This window comes from Vanacampus margaritifer, chromosome 5, assembly GCF_051991255.1.
Source record: "Vanacampus margaritifer isolate UIUO_Vmar chromosome 5, RoL_Vmar_1.0, whole genome shotgun sequence".
NCBI classification, from domain to species: Eukaryota; Metazoa; Chordata; class Actinopteri; order Syngnathiformes; family Syngnathidae; genus Vanacampus; species Vanacampus margaritifer.
In genome coordinates, this window is record NC_135436.1 from 25,210,650 (window position 1) to 25,233,776 (window position 23,127).

General features: G+C 38.7%; 1 protein-coding gene across 1 annotated transcript in view; it reads right to left on the minus strand.

Moving 5' to 3' along the window:
- Nucleotides 1-17,268, minus strand: part of LOC144051724 (uncharacterized) — a 37,468-nt gene extending 20,200 nt beyond the window's left edge. The window contains exons 1-3 of the mRNA XM_077565093.1: nt 16,144-17,268; nt 15,651-15,815; nt 10,911-11,043 (exon numbers count right to left, since the gene is read on the minus strand). Of these exons, the coding sequence (XP_077421219.1) occupies nt 10,911-11,043; nt 15,651-15,716 (199 nt within the window). The 5' untranslated portion in view covers nt 15,717-15,815; nt 16,144-17,268. The remainder of the gene's footprint in view (nt 1-10,910; nt 11,044-15,650; nt 15,816-16,143) is intronic.
- Nucleotides 17,269-23,127: the final 5,859 nt, after the last annotated feature.

Here is a 23,127-nt window from a genome sequence, read left to right on the forward strand (position 1 = left end):
AAGCATTTGCTGGCACCTTTTTGGGTCTCCTTTTCTTTTTCTTTTTGCTTCGTTTGACAGCCTGCAAATAAGAATCTGTCTGCATTCATAAACATACTCAAGTAAAGGTTAAATTTTTTTTATTATTTTTTAAAAACAACTAACTAGTTTTGGCCCACCGTGTGCCTTCATTCATCTTGAAGTGGTGCGCAAGCGATGAAACGAAGTAGAGGAAAAAGGCCCCGGGGCCACTTATGACATTTGCATTGTGGAATTAATTCTCCTTCCTATTGTGCGTTTATTTTTTTTTTAATTCACTGCCCAAAGAATCCATAGCTATATGTCTAAAATGGCGTGGTGGCCGTACGCACTCCCAGCCGCTAAACGCTCCCAGATGACATGACACACACTCGCATTACACGCGTGCAGATGTCCGCCTTTTGTAGGTGCGCGACATGCCAAACGTCCCGCGCAATCATGCGCTGCGCACGTGCGTCATTGTTTTCCACATTCCAGGATGTGCGTCTCTTGTGCCGCCCCCCCCCACCCCCCCCAACCTGCCACCTTTGCGGGTTCACGTTGGGCCAGGTGCGCTCACTCCAGCTCGTTTTTTAGAAATGCCCAAAAAAAACACAAATGAGAGGAACTGATGGTTGATAGTTGCAAACGTTGTAAACCAATTGAAACAGAACCAGTTTTGATTTCGATGTCTATTTAGCTTAATGCTAAAAACAATGCAAAACACCATAGAGAGGCTAAATATCGGGGTGTAGAGCCAAATGTTTGCGATTGTCTGCAGGTGTTTGTCCCTTCCATGTCTCACATTTGCCCGTAAATCGACCCCCTGGTCATCCAGCCCGGGCGCAGGAAGCCCTTGATTAACTCTAACGACAAGAGCAGAGCGTATTAATGCACGCACACACTTGGCTCTCGCCCACTCCCTCACATTTCACACTGTCACAAATTTGATGGAATGAAATACTGCGCCAAGGGATTTGGGGAGAAAGTTTGGGGAGAAAACGTACGCTTATGTATTCTTCCTCGGCCAATCAGCAGCGAGAGGTCACGATAATAATACAAAAGTTTTGGTCAATAAAGTAACCACAAAGTGTACTCTAACTTTTATGGGGTTGTATTTTGTAATAATAAATATATAATTGTAAATATACTAATGGTTGCCTATAAATGGTTTAAATCATTAAAAGGACACGATTTGACCATTTTATGTTTAAAAAAAAAAAGGTAGCAAAGTCATAGATCAATCACAAATCATGAAAATCAGTATTTATATTCATTTAAAAAGAACATCGAGCAGTGAAGGATATTAAATGAATTTTTAAAAAAACATTAATCCTAAAAAAAATGTTGTACTGTTACACTGTACTAGAGACTAAATGCTTTGTTGACAATGAATTATCATGTAAAAATTGGTCTTTTTTCATTATTTTTAAATTTTTATATTAATGTCTGTTAATTTCTATAAAACATATATATATATATATATATATATATATATATATATATATATATATATATATATAATTTTTTTATATCGAATGTATTAAAAAATCTATGATTGATGTCCATTAAAAAACATAGTTGGGATAAAAAATTAAGCGGCAGCTATTTTCACACCCTTCTATACCGTACACTCTAAAGACTGTTGGGTAAAAAATAACCCAACTATGGGTCAAAAATGGAGCGATCCTGTACTTGGGTCAATTTGACCCAACTTTTCTTTTAGTTTAAAACAACTCGTAAATATTGGTCGGATTCTTTACTTGGGTAAAAAAAAATGATGTCATTTTGTATAAAACCACCCAGAAAGTTGGGTCAAATTGACCCATAAAGTGGATCTGTCCATTTTTGATCCATAATCGGGTTACTTTTGACCCAACTTTTTTTTAGAGTGTACCATGTGGAGAAAAAAACAAAAATTATATATCATTAGGCAATTTCCAAGAAAACAGGGTTGTCTCCCTTCCAAAACAGTAAAAAAAAGTCTGGTAAATGCGAGGTCAGCACGGTGGCTGACTGGTTAGCACGTCCGCCTCCCAGTGTAGAGGACGTGAGATCGAGTCCGGGCTTCGGCCTTCCTGGGTGGAGTTTGCATGTTCTCCCCGTGCTTGCGTGGGTTTTCACCGGGTACTCCGGTCTCCTCCCACATTCCAAAAACATGCATGGCAGGTTAATTGAACACTCCAAATTGTCCCTAGGTGTGAATGTGAGTGTGGTTGTTCGTCTTTGTGTGCCCTGCGATTGGCTGGCAACCAGTTCAGGGTGTACCCCGCCTACTGCCCGAAGCCAGCTGGAATAGGCTCCAGCACCCCCGTGACCCTTGTGAGGAAAAGCGGCCAAGAAAATGGATGGATGGATGGAAATGCGAGGTCCAATGTAATCGTGTATATAAAAAGTCTACACACCCCTGTTCATATTCCAAGTTGTTGTGATATACTGTGCATCAATTAAACTTTTTTTTCCACCTCCATTGACATGACCTTTAACCCGTATGACTCGACAACAACAACAAAAAACAAAGCCATGACGTGGTTGCACAAGTGTGCACACCCTCTTATAACTGTGGATGATCACATTCAAACCTTGTCCAGCTGAAGAAAAACAGCCCTAACGCATGACACTTCAGTGGTGAAACATACCTTTTGGAGTTAGGGTCAAAAAGGTCAAACCATAACAAAATCTCCCATACACATGTGGGGAAAATGTCAACGGAAGCGCACAGTCATGCAGAACTGCTTCACTGAATTAGGATGCGTGTTTCATTCATACAGTATAAGGTCAGCCAACGAATAGAATCGAAAAACGTGTGTGATAAAAGATGGGGAGGGGTGGGAAGAATGGGAAAAAGGTCTGCTGGTGTGCTATTAAATGTTCCCGCAGATGGACGGACTGGCTGTTTTCATATCGAGACATGGATACCCTCTCCTCTATTCTCATGACTCCCACCCACACGTTAACATGTGTTTCACATTCAAAAAACGGAGATGTGCGCAAACCGACGGGCCGAGCGCCGCATTTGAGTGGCAGCTCGCTCCGTCGCGCGCTCTCGGAAAGAACCAGCAGAATGCAACTTTTTTTTGGGGGGGGGGGTGCGCAGGGGAAAATGCTGCGACCATGTTGATTATGCATTCAACTGCGTACACGATGCGGACAAAAGGAGCAGGATTTGTTGCAGCTTCGGGCTTAGGTTAAGTGCTTTCGTTCTTGCGGGACAGTTTTCTGTGTCCATTGTTTTGTCATTATCCCATCATTTGATTGAAACACATTTTTGACAGAAATCACCATCAAGAGTTTTTGTGAATGCTGGACACATTCACACATCACTAATTTTGCTTGTTGTATTTTACTCCTCACACTTTTTTTGGACAAACTTCCACTTTGCACGTTTCTTGGCTGACGATTTCAACGTGTTTTAAAAGTTTACGCCAAGTGGGGGTGATATTTTTCCTCAATCCAATGAATACAAATTTCCCCAAAATTCCCACTCAAAACTCTTATTTCCGGAATTTCGAATGCCGTAAATTCCACAATTTGCATATTTTCACCAAAACAATTCCACATCATTCCATGTCAATCAATAGAATTCCATATCATTCAATATTAACATTAACCAACATATGGCAACTTTTTCATTGATATCATTCCATGTCTTTCAATATACACATGCCATTTCAAATCATTCCATATCTTCTAATAGCATTCCATAACATTCACTGCACAGCAATGTACATTCTCATTGTCATATGATATTACACATTTTTCACCATCATAGTGCATATCTTTAGCAATAACAAATCATTTCACATCAATCCACATCTTTCAATAGCAGTACATATCATTCAATATCATTACACATTATTCAGCATCCACAAACCATTTCATATCAACCAATCTTTCAATTCCATTTCATATTCCACATTTTTCACCATCATAATCCACAACCTTTTTCTTTTTTTTTTCAGGAGATCTCAGTATTGTTCATTCGATTTGACATCATCATTGCTCTCCTTTTTTTAAAAAAAACAAATAAATTAAAAAAAAATAAATAAATGTTTTTATTTTTTTTAATTTATTTATTTAAAAAAAAAAATCCACAACCTTTCATATCTATCAATATCGTGGCGCTTCTTTGCGGATGGCAGTTTTTCGAACTGTACACCCATCAAGCACAACGACCCTTCATCAATCAATCTTGGTCCCTAACCCCTGAAAATAGTGGGAGTTCACTAAGATTGAATTAAAACCCTTTCAGCAATTTTGAAACAGAAAATATATAATTTAATGACTCAGCAGGAATGTTTTGTTTTGTATGTTTTTCCGATTTGTCAATGTTTTCAGCTCACTCAAACCAACATATCCCTGTTATTCATATTATCAGAAGACATGTTAATATCAAAGATGTATCTTTTTTAAGTTCAAAGCTAAGTTTGTTCCTTACCAGTTAGCATAGCAGCTAACACATCTAACATTAGCATTGATTTGCTACCCTGTAATGACTCAAATTAAATTACTATTCAAATAAAATGTAACTTTCTTTAATAAAGTGCAAAGGATTTATGAAAAGTATGTTTTTCAGGTGCAACAGATCCGCCAAACACCGAAAAATATTTATCTTTGTTTTTTCCCGACAAGTTAATATAGCAGCTAACGGAGCTAGCATGTAGCACTGAATTAGCATTGATTTGCTACCCAGTTACTGTAATTAACGTATTACTCAACTCAAATGAAATTGTTGGAGCATACCTACTAGCTTTCAGCATATCCATGACAAAGTACCTCGGATGCTCGGAGGCCGGCTTATCGAGGAAACAGCCATGTTTACTTTCGACTAGAACAAAATAGCCTACCTCCCAGATTTCTCAAATGCTGCAAAAGCTCGACCTGTGACTGACTATTTCGAATATTAAAAGTTGTAAACAGCAAAGTGGAACACAAGATTTCAACGTATCCTCTTCAAAATGTGCTTGCGTGAATATGTTTCTTTGTATAACACGGACGGGAGGGTGGCGGGGCGAGCGGATGGGGAGCAGACACACACAAACATAAACACACATAAAAGGGAGAGTGAGCTAAAGGGAGACAGTGCGAGGAAACACATGGCATGCTCGGTGCGAGAGGGCAGCCCGTGTCTACAAACAAGGAGGCGGATAAGAGCGGGTGCCGAGACGGAGACAAAGGCAGGGATGGCGGGGTGGATGGTGCGCGGGCCGGCCGGGCTCCAGGGCGTGTGTGTGTGTGTGTGCGCGCATTCCCCGGCCCTTTTGTCTCGAGTTTACCCAGCTGGAGAGCCGAAGAGACCCAGACGGACTCTTCTGATGTCACCTACTGTACCCGAACCCTCCCAACTCCCTCACTTCCTGCCCCCGGCCGCAGTGATGTCACGGGCCAGCTGGGGATGTCACGTCCACACACATCGGCACCCTCCCTTTACCCTCTGCTGTCTAATCTCACCACCCCCCCCCCCCCCCCCCAACACACACACACACACACTTCAATCGCCGCGATCCCGCTGTGAATTGGGACAGTCAATAGTGCACGTACTTAAGAGAGTTCACCATCGCACTAGCACATGTTGTAGCCATTAGCCGCAACTCATGCAAATCATTGAGAGAATAGATACATGTGTGTAAACACCTAAAAACAAACAAAAAAGAAAAAAGAAAACATTGAAAAATAATTGTTTTACTCTGTTTGTATATTTAAAAATCAAAATGTTCAACCAAACTATAAAGCAATAGATTTCATAACGGGAGTTTGCTAGCTTTATGCTAACATGTACTGTAAAACGCCATAGACTGGCTAATGGAAATTAGCATTGATCTTACTGTTATTATAAACCTTTAAACAACTGTTAAGCGAGCATACAAGAAATATCTTACATGTATTCTCTCAGCTCTGTGGGAAAGAGTATTACTGCAGCTTAGTAGGGGACCTTCTCTGCCTCGTCTTCTTGATCTTAATTATAGCTTCATCTACATCAATACCCAACACAACTCTAAATTTAGACTTGGCATGCATGAATACTGTAAAAATTCATTTAAAAAAAATCACTTAAAACTCAATAAAAGTAGGAGAAAGTAGGCACATGTTGTAGCCATTAGCTGCAACTCATGCAAATCATTGAGAGAATAGATAAATGTGTGTAAACACCTAAAAACAAACAAAAAAAAAAGAAAAAATTGAAAAAATTGAAAAATTTTTTTTTACTGTTTGTATATTTAAAAATCAAAATGTTCAACCAAACTATAAAGCAATAGATTTCATAACGGGAGTTTGCTAGCTTTATGCTAACATGTAATGTAAAACGCCATAGACTGGCTAATGGAAATTAGCATTGATCTTCCTGTTATTATAAACCTTTAAACAACTTTTAAGCGAGCATACAAGAAATATCTTACATGTATTCTCTCAGCTCTGTGGGAAAGAGTATTACTGCAGCTTAGTAGGGGACCTTCTCTGCCTCTTCTTCTTGATCTTAATTATAGCTTCATCTACATCAATACCCAACACAACTCTAAATTTAGACTTGGCATGTATGAATACTGTAAAAATTCATTTTTAAAAAATCACTTAAATATTCACGACAATACATAATAAAAGTAGGGGGAAAATAACAGCTGCAAAACTATTGTAAAAAAATAATAATGTGAAAGGTAAATTGCTGTAAAAATATCAATCACCTCAACATTCTTTTAGAAGTTTTGGTTTAAATTCAGACCAGATCATTCAATGAGCTCCTTAAAAAAAGCAGGCAGGGAGCGAGCGACGTGACAGCTTTATGGTTTAATGCGACCGCAAAGAGCTCTTAAAACATGTTCAACCTATTTAATGAAACGGCAGCTTCAACAAGACTTTTCTATTCTGGACAAAAAGGCCGGTAAAAAGTGCCACGTTACTAAAAAAAAACCGACGTCCATTTTGTGCATTTAGAATTGAAGCTGACAAGTTTCATTTCGTGTCATTTGGGGGTTGTGTCTTTCAACATTTCAACCACTTACTTAAAACCTTTTCAGCAATCTAGAAAAAATAATAATTCAATGACTCTTTTTGTATGTTTTTCCGATTTGTCATTGTTTTCAGCTCACTCAAACCAACATATCCGTGTTATTCATATTATCAGAAGACATGTTAATATCAAACATTTAGCCTTAAGTTCAAAGCTAAGTTTGTTCCTTACCGGTTAGCATAGCAGCTAACACATCTAACATTAGCATTGATTTGCTACCCTGTAATGACTCAAATTAAATTACCATTCAAATAAAATGTAACTTTCTTTATTAAAGTGCAGAGGATTTATGAAAAGTATGTTTTTCAGGTGCAACAGATCCGCCAAAACACCCAAAAATATTTATCAGTATATAGGCGTCTTTTCCCGACAACTTAGCATAGCAGCTAACGGCGCTAGCATGTAGCACTGAATTAGCATTGGTTTGCTACCCAGTTACTGTAATTCACGTAATACTCAAATTAAATTAGTATTCAATTAAAATGTAATTTTCTTTATTGAATAGTAAATTATTTTTTTTTAATCAATATTTTTTTTAAATATGTTTTTCACGCGCTTGAGTACCTGCAACAGTTGCGCTAGACACTGCAAAAAATATAAAATAAAAAGTTAACTTTTGAAGCTTGATAGCTTGTTGCGTGTTTTTCTTGGGTGGGGGGGGCAGTTTTTCCACATTACTTAGCAATTATATTAATTAAAATTCGTAATATACTACCACTCTAGATCGTCATATCATCACTAAAAGTCAGCAATGATGCAACTGCTTAGTACTAGCTACTTGGTGGAGGTGGGGGGGGGGGGGGCACACAGCCACAGACTAAAGGGAATGACCCCCCCCCCCCCCCCCCCTGAAAATGAGAATCGGCATCCTAAACAACTGAACTTAAGCCAGAAGCTTTTTTATTATTATATTTTTTTGATCCGCAGTTGTTTGCAGACAAGGTGATTTATGACGATGATTAAGTTGTTGAGTAGTTTAATGTGGGCGGGAAATGAGGGGAAAAAACAAAACCTTCATGTTCCAGAAGAGCAAACATTTGATTTTTAGCCTGACTTTCAGCAGATGTTATTCAAACAAACCAAACCAAAGCCAACTTGGACGGCTGTCAGATTTACATCTGCGAGTAGAGCGGCTGCGTTTTGCACAGTTGATGCAACCAAAACACAATCAAAACTAGATTGGTTCTTAGTAGAGGCAGCGTGATGGACACGTGGTTAGCACATCTGCTTCGCCGTTCAAAAGGTCGCATTCACATTGCCATTGAGGTCAACATTTTTCATGTACAGTGCTCTAATAAATTCATCGTTTGCGCCACCATTTTTTTTAAGAAACTTTATGGAAACGGGTTTTTAAAGTATGCCCTGGCATGTGGGAAAGGGGAGCCACGGTGCACTTTTCACATTTACAACACACTTAGATAAGGCTGTCACTATCGAATATATTTACAATCGATTATTTCATCCAACAATCGGATATAATTTTAATTTGAATAATTTTAAAGTGTATTACAAAACCATTGTCTCCAGATTACTGTTTAATAAGCGATTCATCTTGTTTATTGGATATTGTTTAGTCATTAAAAAAACAACAACTAAAGGAGAATGAAGCAATATCACACGAGAGGGATTTTTTTTGAAAGAGATTGTTTGGACATCGTGACAAGTAAAAACAATTGTTTGCAAATGTCTTATTTTGATTAAAGATAGTCAGTCTGCTTCCATGAAGGAGAACAGAAATCAGAATACTTAGTGTCGAAAAGCTAAAAGCGGACAATTGGAATTGGGCTAAAATAAAGGTCAACCCACAAAAAGTTTTTGACAATAATTTGTTCAATGCAACCCCACTAGTCTAAATACGATATTGATTAGTGGAATATGAGTTATGCAGCAAAAATCCAGCCGTTTTTATCAATATCAGAAGGCGGCCATTTTGCCACTTGCTGTCGAGTGAAAATGACATCACAGTTGCTCAGGTCTCAGGCAACAACCAATCACAGCTCAGCTCCAGAAAACAGGTGAACTGTGATTGGTCATTGCCTGAGCCCTGAGCAACTGTGATGTCATCTTCGGTCAACAGGCAAGTGGCAAAATGGCCGCCCCCTGAGATGGATAAAAACGGCTGGATTTTGCCGCATAACTCATATTCCACGAATGTAATGTTAATCAGAATGTCATGTTTAGACTCACGAATAACATATCATTGACAAGAAATGCTTAAGGTTGACTTCCCCTTTAAGTTGAAAAATGGCTCTAAACAACTAGACTAAGTGCAATTTCTGCAGAAATTGCGTGGGAATGCTGAAAGCTGAATGCTAATAGCTTAATGCTAAGCGGAATGCTTATGAAGTAAATTGAAAGATACATTATGTGAAAATGACAAAGTATTAATTGCAGTTGAAAGATAAGTGAATAAAAACACTTGAATTTTTTTAAGCAAGGTGAAACTCATATAGATAAGTGTTATCTGAAAGTACCGTCCATTCATTTAGATGGAAAAATGCAAAGAAAAAAAAAATCACTCAATAGCGCCACCTAGGCATGCAGTACCCTCCATTCATTTAGATGGAAAAATGCAAAGAAAAAAAAAATCATTCAATAGCGCCACCTAGGCATGCAGTACCCTCCATTCATTTAGATGGAAAAATGCAAAGAAAAAAAAAATCACTCAATAGCGCCACCTAGGCATGCAGTTCCCTCCATTCATTTAGATGGAAAAATGCAAAGAAAAAAAAATCACTCAATAGCGCCACCTAGGCATGCAGTACCCTCCATTCATTTAGATGGAAAAATGCAAAGAAAAAAAAAATCACTCAATAGCGCCACCTAGGCATGCAGTTCCCTCCATTCATTTAGATGGAAAAATGCAAAGAAAAAAAAAATCACTCAATAGCGCCACCTAGGCATGCAGTACCGTCCATTCATTTAGATGGAAAAGTGGAACTATGATAGCCAGTCGGTATACGTGTATATCCCTTTGCATAATTGCCATGGATATATTTGCAATGTACAGTGGCAGGTAAGATTCGAACCCGTGACTTCCTGGTTACTGGGCTACGCAATTTACCAAGTGCTCCACCGAGCTGGCAATGATGAGAAGTTGTATGTATGGAAGTGGGCGCGGAAAGTAGGACTTTCAATTTCAAATTCAATGTCAGTCCCATTGAAAATGAATATGGAAAAGTTGATATTTAAATTGTGCCAATACCGTAAAGTAACGTGGAATCAGACGTTAAATACCCCGGAAGGCGCGAATTTTTGAAGCAAGTTACAATTTGAACGGTGTAAATGGGAAGTATTATGTGGGAGTTGCTTCCAGCATTCCCACAATTACTCGGTTATTAAAATAGTTGCAGATGAATTTCGATTATTTGTCCATTAACTGATTTTGACACCAATGCTAGCACTCACGAGTGAACGCGTGTTTCTTAAAAGATTTTCCGTATAGTTAGCAAATGGGAACATCCGACCCAATAGTGGATGGAGTTTAGTCCCGGAATGGATTCCATTTGACTGCATCACAGATCTGCTTCCCTCCATCGTGACGCGGGTTCAAACAAGCGCGTTTGAATACGTGCCGGCCCACAGGAACCCCCATGTAGAGTTCCCGGACACCACAAACATCCACTCCTCCCTTTGGGACGTCCCGCCACCCTGTCCCGAGACCACCCCGTCCGCCCTCTGCTGCTCGCTGCCTTCGACAATCTCTGGCTCTAATATCAGATCGTGTTTCAGCGCACAAATACACACATCCTTACGCTTTCTTTGATGGCGGAGGAAATGCTCGCACAAACAAAGCCGGTTTACGTGTGTTGACTTTTCCTAAAAACGTGGTCGTCCCCCGCTCGTCCGTTGACCAATGCATTGGCTCGGCCCCTCCCGGTTTGTCTTCTCCTGCTCTACAGCCTACCTGATTGTCTGCGTGTTTTTTCTCCGCCAGGCTCAGTGCTTCCGTTCCCAGGCTGGGAGGTGAAGGAGGGGGTGCGAGCACGCGCTCTCCAGCCCTGGAAGAGGAACGAGGAGAAGTGCTGTAGATGGTCCTCCTGGAGGAGACATGAAAGTGGCATAACATGATGGATTTTTTATTTTTTTTTCATATAAAATGTTCGGATCGAAGTCGTTGAGTCTCAGGAGTGCTCGCCCTCCCATCAAGCATGAAATTGAATCATTTTTGCTCATTTCTGAAAATGCGTAAACCGTTGGGTCAAAAAGAACCCAAATTTGGGGTTAAATAACTCCAAAAGTTGGCTAAAATGAAATGAATAACCCACAAAGCAAACCAATGTTGTGGGTTGTTTTGTGGGTTATTCACTTGACCCAACTTTTTGGGTTAATTGAATAACACAATTGAATCGAGTCAAAAATGAACCGACCAAACATTTTGAGTTACTGCACCCAAAATGGCGGCTCAAATGAAATTAAAGGCTCACAAAGCAACTCGATTTTTGGCGTTGTTTTGTGGGTTATTCACTTGACCCAACTTTTTGGGTTAATTGAATAACACAATTGAATCGAGTCAAAAATGAACCGAAATGTTGGATCAAATGAAATTAAAGGCTCACAAGGCAACTCAATTTTTGGCGTTGTTTTGTGGGTTATTCATTTGAGCCGACTTTTTGGGTTACCGTAATTGAATAACACAATTGAATTAAGTCAAAAATGTTTTTTGCTTTTTGAGTTATTGAACCCAAAATGGCGGCTCAAATGAAATTAAAGGCTCACAGGTCAACCAAATTTGTGGGTTTGTTTTGTGGGTTATTCATGTGACTCAACTTTTTGGCTTAATTCAATAATTCAAATGAATTGGGTAAAAATGAACTGCCGCAACCTTTTGAGTTATTGAACCCAAAAAAGTTGGGTCAAATTAAATGAATAACCCACAAAGAAACCCAATTATATGGATTGTTTTGTGGGTTATTAATTTGCCCCAACATATGGCTAAATTGAATAACCCAAGTATTTTTTAGAGCGTGAGCCCCTAAAATGAGCTAATTTCAGCATAGCAAGAAACATGCAGTCAAAATATGTCAACAATTCTTGATCCTTGGGGTATTTCGATGAAAGCATGCCACAGAAATGTTATTAAGACTCCTGAGAACTCTTTTTAAACCATCAAGACTTGAGGGTTTTTATTGTGGCAAAAATGGAAGAACCAAGAGCAAGAAAAAAAAGACGGCAAGATGGAAGTGATATATTTAAAAACCCTTCTGTTATGTTGTGGGTCATACCATACCGTATTACTTATGTCTTTTATTTCAGCTGTGAAACGGTGAAATCATTTTTGGGTGTTTTTGCCAACATTGCCATTGGGAGAAAAATTGCAAAAAAACAGACATTATTTATAAGGACGAGTATTTCTCATACTGTAGAGAATTGAAAAAGACAAAGAAGAGGATGAGGAGGCGAAATAAGCGTTATTATGAAGTGGTTTAGTACTTGTGAGTACATGACCCAACACGCTGATGCCATCCATGTGTGTGCTGCAGGTGACATCTCACACGCCCACCGTTCAGGCTGTGGAATATTGCTACTTTTTCAAAGACATTTCATGATTTTTACTTTTTTTTTTTTTATTGTTGCCTCTGGGCTACTTCTAATCTGGTTTGAAGTGAAGCCGATCAAAAGCAATGAGTCACAGTATGTAAGTTCCGTTTCATTTGATTTGAGTTGTAATCCATAACGACTTTTGGTACATTTTTTTTTTTTTTAACAAGGGTAGACCCAGTAATTACAACAACTTGTAAACTACTGGAGCTCATAAAGCAGCTGTGCAGGTTCGTAAAGTGTGCAGATATAGTCTATGGGCGCACCAACCGACTCCGTTTAAAAAGCTTTCGGCACAACAAAAGTAAGCAAAAAAAAAGTAATATAACAAATTTGAAAGTCAGTTGTGTCAAGTTTCAAAGAGTCAAAAGAATTATTAAATCTATTGGGTTGGATTGAAGTCATAATATTTGTATCAACAAAAAATAAATCACAATTCAATAATGCAGGCTCAAGAACATACCCCAGAGGAACTCCGCACAGGGTTTCAAATTTGATTTCTACAATACTATTTTAAAAATATCAAAAAATATTGATTTTTTTCCATTGTAACTTGATTTTTCATTAAATAGCTAGTTTGCATCCTCCTGTTGTGAATGGGTGGGCGTTTCCTATTTAATGCTAAGCTAATGCTACTGTAAATATAGGATCAACTGGAATTAATATCCATCCATCCATTATCAGAACCACTTATCCTCACAAGGGTCATATAAATGTCTAAATTCAGACTTAAAGTAAAAAAAAAAAAAGAAAAAAAAAAGAGTGCAATTTCAGAATTTTTTTTATATATGAGAATTCAAATTGGGAGGCGAGGGAACACATCCCTGTGGAACGCCACACACTGGACTCATATAATCACTGTCTATTTCACTATCATTTCACAATTATAAGGCTGCATGATAACATTTTATTAAAATGAAATTAATATGTTTTGTATTATTATTATTTTAATTAAAACACTTTTTGTCAAGGTATTGGGGAATGAGAAAATGTTTACTAACGCTAATCCCCAGAACCTTCTTAAGCCATTAAAATAAATAAATACACAAACAAACAAATAAATAAATAATTAAAAAAGCTGCATAATACAATTTACAATTAAAATAAAATTAATATGTTTTGTATTATTATTATTATTATTATTATTATTAAAACATTTTGCCAAGGTATTGGGGAATGAGTGAATGTTTACTAGCGCTATTCCCCAGAAACTTCTTAACCCAAAATAAATGAGTGAATAAATAAATAAATAAATAAATAAAATGAAGTAAAAAGTTGCAAAAAGCACGGGGGTGAACAAAGCCCACGCTGTGCAAAAACAGCATCATTTCAAAGTTGAGCGTAATCATCTAAGCCATGTCAAGATTTATTTATTTTTGCTGGATTGTCAATTGTCATGCTAATAATTGTACTAAATGGCAGAGAAGGATTTTTAGAGCTTTGGGAAATCCCCTCAAAGTGGTGAATTGTTGCCTGCGATACATCCACTGGCTGCTGATCAAACCACTTCAATAAGAAATCGAAAGACATGAAAGCATGAAGAATCAAAATGCCATCATTTAAAAGACATTCACAACGTGGGGATTTTTTATTTTTTTTTCCCCACTTAGGGACAAACGAAAAGGTCACAGCGTTGCGTGAACGACCTTAAAAAAAAAAAAGTCATTTACAAAGCCGAGCAAACAGAATAAAAAAAAAAAGTGACAGATTACTTTGAAACGTTGACGACTGTTTCCTGCTCGCTGCGTTGGATGCGTTTGTGGTGGCGAGTTTGGAGAAAACGCAGACGTGTTGCCTTCTTGCTCCAAATCAAGGGTGGCTTTCGTAAAACACGGCTCAGCCCAAACATACTTGACCACCGAGTGATTTTGTTTGGCACCGACGTGCAAATTCGGAGGAAAAGAATCAACAAAGAAAACTTGTTGACACGACCGCTGTTTTTTCTCCATCCGCAATCACAGCTGCGGATGCACAACGCGCATTTTAGTGCTGAGGGGGACGCTTTTGAATATTTCTGTCAATGGTTCTGCTCCAGCTTTCATCAATCACATGATGTTCCGTTGCTGATAACAAGCAGGTCAACGCAAGGTCGCTATTGTCGTCTAACTGTGCCAGTGGGTGGAATTTGATTTCATTTGGTATTTCCAGAGACAGGCGCAGTTAGAAATTTTGGTTTACGCCGTTGTGGGAGTGAACACTTGATTCAGCCCAAGAGAGGCGCGCGGAAAATGGAGTTCATGCCGGTGTGCACAAAGCACGTTTATTAGGAACTCCAACTTGCTCAATGACGGTTCATCCCTGTCCCAAACATTGTATTCCTAAAATTGTAATATTATAAGGAAATTGGGATTTTTACAATGGGTGCCCACCCCCTTCAAATCATACATAAAGTCATATAAGAAAAAAAAATTAGATGATAAAGTTGCGAGGCTTATAGAAAGTCTAAATATTCTGAGAAAAAAAATAGCAAATTATCCCAGAAAACTACGGAAGAGGATTAGGGACAGTGAAGAGAGAGAGAGAAAAAAAAGTTCTGAATTTAATCTCATAATTCTGATTTTAAAATTTTATCTTGGAATTTGGACTTTAATCTCATAATTCTGCCTTTAAAGTGAGTATTCTGACTTTGTGACATAAAGCTATGAATTGTGGGGGTCAAAGTCAAAATCAGAATTCTCACTTTAAAGTCAGAATTAAGTGAAAATTCTCACTTAATCAGAATTCTGAGATTAAAGTGAGAACCTTTTTTTTCCATCTTCACTGGCCCTAATCTTCTGTAGAAAACAACGATTAATCACAAATTTTAGATCTGTTCTAAATGTACAATAAAAAAAAATTCTAGTTTTCATACTCTGGTTAACAAGAGTGGCAAAAAAATGTTAACCTAATAGAAAATAGTTCAAAATATTTTTTGACGTCTATAGCCGTCAATGGCAGTGAATGAGTTAATCACTCGGTCTGTCACTATATGTCACTAGCATCGATAGATGAACATGATTTTTTTTATATATTTTTTATGAGCCAGGATGGAGCGTCAGAAAGACAAACACGCAGTCAACTTTTGAGTTTGAAGTCAAATCAAGCAGAAAATGATTTACAGGCTCACCTCAAGTGTGCGGACCAATCCGGATGGAATTCCACACCCAAGGCGAGGCAGGAAGCTGCCAGCCATCACGGGGGATTACGTGCACTCCCCGCGACCCCCGTGACCTTCCTCCTCCCCTCCGCGTATGGCATCCACGCCGTGGGCCGGGGAGCGTGCCAGCTGGCCCTGCGACACACACACACACACACACACACACACACACACACGCGCTAAATCATTCCATTCAAAAACAATATGGCCTTTCCTGGCACAGGATTGGAATGCTGAAGCGTTTAGCAGACGCAACACAGTCACAAATTCATATGTCAATATTTTATCCATAAGGCTGGACTCAAGTACCCCCGCAGCCCCCTTTCGCTTCCCAGCCTCCCGCCCCGCAACCCCCTGAACAAATTGTGGCTGTAATTTTCCTCTCTCACCGGCTTTTATGAGGCGTAATGTGAAGCACCTGTAGCCACAAGAGAGGCCAGAAATCACACACGCACGCACACACCTGACGTACCGGAGGGTCTTCCCGAAGCTCGTTTAATAGCGAAGGCCCGCCGCCGCTTTCCTGATGTGACGACTGTCTTTGCACCCGGCGTGAGGAATCAATGGCGTCACAAGCCGCCTGGCATTTTCCAACGTGAAGACTTTCGATGTATTCAAAGTGAGCGAGCAGCAGGTGCAGGAATCCTCGATGAAATCACCCCCTTTAGATGACTTGCCATCAATGTGGTATAGCGATCAGTCCTCCCCAGGGGGCACATTCTGAAAAACTCACAATTCTTTTTTTTTTTTTTTTTTTTCTTTGACTTATCACCTTCTTCTTGACGGATTGGCATACACTTAAGAGCAGACATAAATGTTTCCTCAAGGATAAATTCTGATCTTTTTTGGAGGACATTCGAGGCAGACGGTTGGACGGTCTTGGTAAAGCATCAATATGAAATTTACAGGAATGTGCAGGATGAGGTGAGAAAAAGATCCAATGAAATGCGATGCTAGAGCTGTATCAAAAATGATGGTAATAAATCCCACTTTTGATTCATACTGTAAGGGACGTCATCCTCACGTGAATGTTGAGAATCTGGCATGTTCATATAAAAAATATATATTCATAATATTAAAGATGGCATACTGTGTTTGATGTACGTATTGTTTTTGGTTGACTTGAAAACATCGCTTTAGTTTTAACGTTTTATTTGGCCACATATTCAGTTATAAAGGAGTAAAATGCTGGAGTTATTCGGAACGGGTGTCAAAACAAACCGAACGCTAAAATGAGCACTTTTGTTTCAAAAGATGTAATGTGCTGTGCATGTGACCTAATGAATTATGTAACATAATTAATCAAGGTCAGAAGTGTTGTTTTGCATGGGATAAGCATCATTTACCTTAAATCAATTAACTTATATTTAATTGGTTACATGACAAAAAATTATGACTGAAAAAAATGTAATTTACCAATTAAAGTAAAAAAAAAAAAAAAAAACTATTTAAGTAAAAAAATAAATTAAATAAATTTAATTTCTTTATAAAAAAAAATAAAAAATCAAACGCATCCATATTAATTTAGCAGTATCACATGTGAGGGAGTGAGTTTTGATTTAGTCATAGGCGCGAGCCCACAGTTTTACAAGCTTCGTTTCATATTTAACAGTAATAAATTAGACCAATTTGGGATTTGGGTGTTTATTTAATCAGTTATTCTTCTCCACCAACACAAATCGTGCCGCAGACAGTATTTTTATAGCCACGGAGTTAGCTGTTAGCACAGCATGCTAACTAAAGCATCACTGACACAAAAAAAAAACCCCACAAACCAAAATGAAACAAATAAAGCTTTTTTTTTTCATTTTTAAACTTTCACACCCATGTTAAGTTGCGCCATTTAGTGAACGCACCACCACGAGTGCAAGTTACACATTAAAGCACTCCAGAAATGTAAAATGAAGCCAATTGTTTACTTGTTAGCCACGTTAGCATGTTGGCTAAGTATTTCCTCCTGCCTGTACACTTAATGTGTCTTTAATTTAATTCGGACTTCTCAGATTTCCTTGAAATGTTCATCTTTGGGGCGCGAAGGCTACATAATCACCGACTATTAATGAGTGACACAAAGTCAAAAATCTCAGTACTGTTGTAGAGTACAGTATATCAACTAGCTTTTAGATGTCACTTATAAGGTGTGTGTATGTTATGTGTGTCCACAAGTAACATCACGTAGTAACCTCCACTTTTGGGGTCATCTGTTTTCTATTAGCGCAGGCCGTAGACCTAGCGTGGACTCTGTTCGCGGTGTCTGACTCACTAATTTTGGATGAAAACGCAATGTTTTAAAAGTGTTTTTTTTTTTTTCCTTTGCTGTTCCGGCTCACTCGCCAGTGAACCCTGGCACCGAGCTAACCTTTGGACCCGCTCCCCGCATCCCAAAATGAAGCGGTGGCGCGATGTCACACTGTAAAATAATGGCACATGCTGGCATTATTTTTAGACGACCGCGCACGAGCGGTTTTCGGGATGACTTTAATTACGAAAGAGAAGTCGTGAGGAAAAGTGAGCGCTGACTGCTATTTAATTTGGCTAATTAAAGCAGGGCCTGCCACCACAGTTGCACCGCACATGGCAGAGGCTCCTTAAGCAGGGCATGCTTTACGACTGGGCTGCAAAAGTGCAGGGATGCTCTTTTTCCCCTCCACACTCCGGGTTAATCACTATTCTCTGTTGGAAGAGCTCACACATGGCACTGAGCTCCCACAGCCACCCAGCTAAAAATATCAATGAGTGCTAGTCAGAGCTAATGTCTCATTAAAACTGAAATAAATAAAGGTTCATTTCAAGAACTTACAATGTTGCGGAAATGTTGATTTAGTTCAGTAGTAAAAAAAATAATTAAAAAATATAATATTAAAATAACATATATATATATATATATATATATATATATATATATGTATATACATATATATATATATATATATATATATATATATATATATATATTAGGAATCTCAAATTTAGTGCCTAAATTAATTTGAGTTAATATAAAGTTCCTTTAATGCAATTAATGATAACTTGGAAAGCCTGTACTGGGGGGATTCAGTCGCAACGAAGCAAACACATCCACGTCAAAATTGAAATTTAGCAGTAATAAATTGAATAATAATGCATATATTTGTGGAGACAATTTTAAAAATGTGCAGAATTTCACAAGTTGTTAAAGATTCTTAATATGAAAAGAAAAATGCACTAATGTCTTACAAATGCAATTATGCCATCTAGTGGCAGAAAAATGACCTCAACATAAATCTCGTTGTTTTTTACAGTACAATACATCTTTTTTTAATTTTAACTAAATTTTATGAATTATTATGAAATGACTGTATCAATGACTAAAAGATGCCATATTTCAATTAGTTTAAATTTTTTTCCCACTTTTGTGTTAACAATAGTATGAAAACTTAGGAAAATATATATTATTGTACATTTTATTGTACATTTAGAACAGATATAATTAAGTATTAAAGTCATGCGATTAATTACGAAAAATTAAAAAAAAAAAAGGGAGAAAAATGATGATGACATGTCAAATGATCAATACTGAGATCTCCCAGAAAAGAAAAAAAAAATAAAATTACGAAAAATGTTATTGCCTGACACCCCTAATATATATGTACACACACAAAAATTGAACAAAAAATGGACACTTTTATATAAGGTTTACACTGACTACTATTCATTATATCAAAGTGTTATGTTTTCAGTGTTCTCCTATGAAAATATATAATTAAACATCTGCATAAGTGTGAGGGGTGTACTGACTTTTGTGAGATACTGTAACATATTCAATAAGGCTTTCAGACTCACATGCGTCTCTTCACACCTGGTGTGCTTGTGGGGTTGTGTGCTTTTCTTCACTCTCTGAGGCGGTGGATGGCGTTTTGATCCTGGTCCAATTGGCTGAGACGCGCTGCAGGGCAACACTTTGTTTGTTTGAAATAGAAACGTCTGCTCCTCTTCATCTCCTCTTCCAGATAGCAGCAAAACCCACAGCGGTGATTTCCCCTGCTGATTTATCACAGCCGATCAATTGCTGAGTGAGCGGAATGCTTGCGTGGTAGCGGGGATGCCATCTGCGCGGGGAAAGCGCTCCGCGTTCAGGCTTCAGTGCGGTAACATAGGAACATAACCGATGTTCTTTTCAGGAAATCTGCAGAAGAATTTTCCAATTAATCGTCTGAATCATTACATTTTATGTATGTATTTATAGATGTATTTACAGTATTTAGTGGATTTGAAAGAGACAATGCAAATTGATGAACACTGGCACAATACCTGCGTAAAGCGCTAACATAGACACATGAAACATATCAACAAGCAATAACAAATAAAATAACTTTGGTTTTGGTCCCTTTATATTTTATATATATATTTGAATGCTATTATGCTTGTCTTATGTTGTAAAGTGTTTTAACAAAATCAGGCAAAGAACTTGCCTGATTGTGCTCATTTTCAAAACTTTAATATCGACTGAATAAATTGTTCAGGCCCTACTGTTTGTTGTAAAGTGTTGAAAATCTGGAAGAAAAATCTGCTGATTTTTGCAGATTTTAAAAACACTAATATCATATAATATATATGTATATATATGTATATATATATATAATACCATACTATTGGCGGCGGTAGTCATTCTTCCCAAAGGAAACCGGAAACCTCTTTACGGGGGCGGGATCTAAAAACGTAAACATTGCATACCGGTTACTTTTTCTCTCATGATGTCCTCCCACGTGAATGAAACCCTCCGGCTTTTTGCACAATTATTGTATAATGCTGTCATTGTCAACCCTCACTCTTGTGATCGTACGAAGATTTTTTGAGAGAGAGCTCAATATTGTTCATTCGGTACTCTTACCGATTCGACATCTTTTTTTTCCTTCTTTTTCTTTTTTTTGTATGTGCGTGCATATGTGCGTGCGCGTGAGTGTGTGCGCATTAATTCACCTAAAACCAATTAAAAATCCCATACCGTTCACCTCAACCGAATACTTCAGAATCCAGCTAGAGTCGTGAGGTTGTCAGGGGACCCGAGGAAGGATCAAAGAAAAGAAAGGAAAGTGAAATCCAGCACCGACCAGACATTACCTACTACCCACCGGGTTACCAACCAGAGTCTTTCACCAACCCCAGAAACATCTAAAATCCAACAAATCAGGGAGACCTCAAGAGACCAAAGAAAAGACCGAAGAAAGGAAGGAAGGACAGATGAAGCAGAGCGAGATCCACAGACATCAGCCTCCACCGATTCAACGACCAGGGATAGAAGCAGACCGTGCCCGAACCTCGGTAGATGCTGGTGCGGTCGATCTGGCACGCATGAAAACCTCCACCAAAGAGGGGAGCCGTCGAACCCCGGCCAGGACAGAGCAAGCACAACCCGCAGGGGCCACTGGCCGGAAAGCCAGGCGCCCCCCTACCTCAACACGACCCGTGCCCCAAGCCCAACTCAGTCTCCCGGCCTACAGCCCCCCGCTCGTGATGGTACGAAGATTAAGGCAGCAAAATGGGAAAAACCCTGGATACTCCAGCGACTAAGGCAACGACTTTCCATCAGTACTGTTTATCCGTGTTCGTCACGTCCTCTTCTTGCCCCGTGCGCTGATTCGCTAGCTAACAGCCAATCACAATGATCAAATAGCCCGACGCCGATTCAACATGTGGAATTAGCTGGAAACGCCCCACTGACGTATTCCAATTCGATCTGACTTTACCAACGCCGTCCGACTCCCGACGTCGGATTGGTGCATCGAAAAACTTGTTCCTCGACGTGTTTTCGTATCGATTAGCAAGCGCGTTTTTTGTTACCACCAGCGGGCTGAGACGACTCTCAGCCCATCCCGTCTGATTCATGAAGATTCCTTGGGCTTTATGACTTCAAGGCAGCGCCGGGCCTCCCACAGGAACGTCCAGAAAAAAGAAACCCTGCAAGACTGTGATGAGGAAACACATGCTGATCGGATAATCAGTAAGTGTGACCCGTGTCACCGAGGAACATTTAATCCCGCTTCTGGCGCGCCACCGCCTTGAAAGCATTCAGCATTGGCCGCCTTCACTGCGGCGGCTTCTCACTTCAAAAAAGGCTCATTTGTATTGTTTTGATGATGAACAAATAAGTCACACGTCTCGTTCAATTGGCGAGAATCCGAAGCATCCCGAGAACGAGGCCGGGACGCTACATAGCGGCGGATGTTTTTTTTGACATGTTGTCGTCTGTTGTGTCACAAAAGGTAATAACTCTATTTTATGTCGATTCTTGAGGTCACTGTGGCTTGCGGTGCGGAGAGCAGCAAGATTCTGCATGTGAATGGATGGCGAAATATTAGAAAAAAAAAAACCTCCCCCAGTGATAATTAAAGAAAGAAAACAGATGCGGCAAATAAAGTCATGACCTCGGATTGGGGTTCAAATTCAGCCCCGTTCAGTGTTGGGGTTAAACTATTGTAATAATCGAACTAATTATTTCCCCCATATTTGAAACGCCGTTTTCGTTATCGTACGTGAAATGTGTTGCGTGGCAATTGATTTATTAGTTTCAAGGCTCGAAGTGAGCTTACATTTGCGCACATTTGATGCACTTTTGCAGCTCGTCACAAAAAAGGTGTCTTGACAGCTGAAAGGACTTTTATTCCCGAGGTGTCATGCTAAGTGTGTCACGACTAAGTTTAGTTAATGAAAACTAACGAAGAAACTAAAAAAAAAAAAAAAAAAACATAAAAAAAAAAAAATTGTTAATGAAATAAAATAAAATAACACGGAAATGCTTTTTTTTTTTTTTTTTAAACGAAAACTGTATAAAAGAACAATTATTGGAAAAAATATACATAGAATACAAGGTCATGCCGTTGAATTATTTCGTTTAATTGTTACATTGTTATTTATTTTGTGTTGATTATTTTTGGTGTTCATCAGGGGCAGATATAACAAGTTTTTACTTCTTTCTGCCCCCTTTCATTTCTCTCTTTTTTTTTTAAAAGAATGAAATAAAAATTTTGAATTGACTTGAACTGACAAAAAAAAAAAAATCCTGCCAAAACTCAATGTTATCATTTATTACACATGCCAAATTTGAAGTTTTGATACAGATGTTGCCCCAGATCATGGAAGTTGACGCATATGATTTGCTTTCGAGGGCCACATAAAATGATGCAGTGGGCCGCATCTGGCCCCCGGGCCTTGAGTTTGACAACGCATCTTTTCAACCCACCATTTTGCGCCGTTTGTTAGCATCGAGCGAAGCAAACTTTAAGAAAGCAATGTTCAATATTATTATTATTATTGTTTATTTTGTGTTAAATTTGATGGTAAACTTCAGTATCTGGAAAACCGCTAGTTGTTGCAAAGTGAGTTGAACGATGGCTTGTATCTTGAAAAGTTGGGGTCCTTTGTATCTCAAGACACGACCGTAACTTAAGTCAGGTTCATTGTTTTGTCTTGA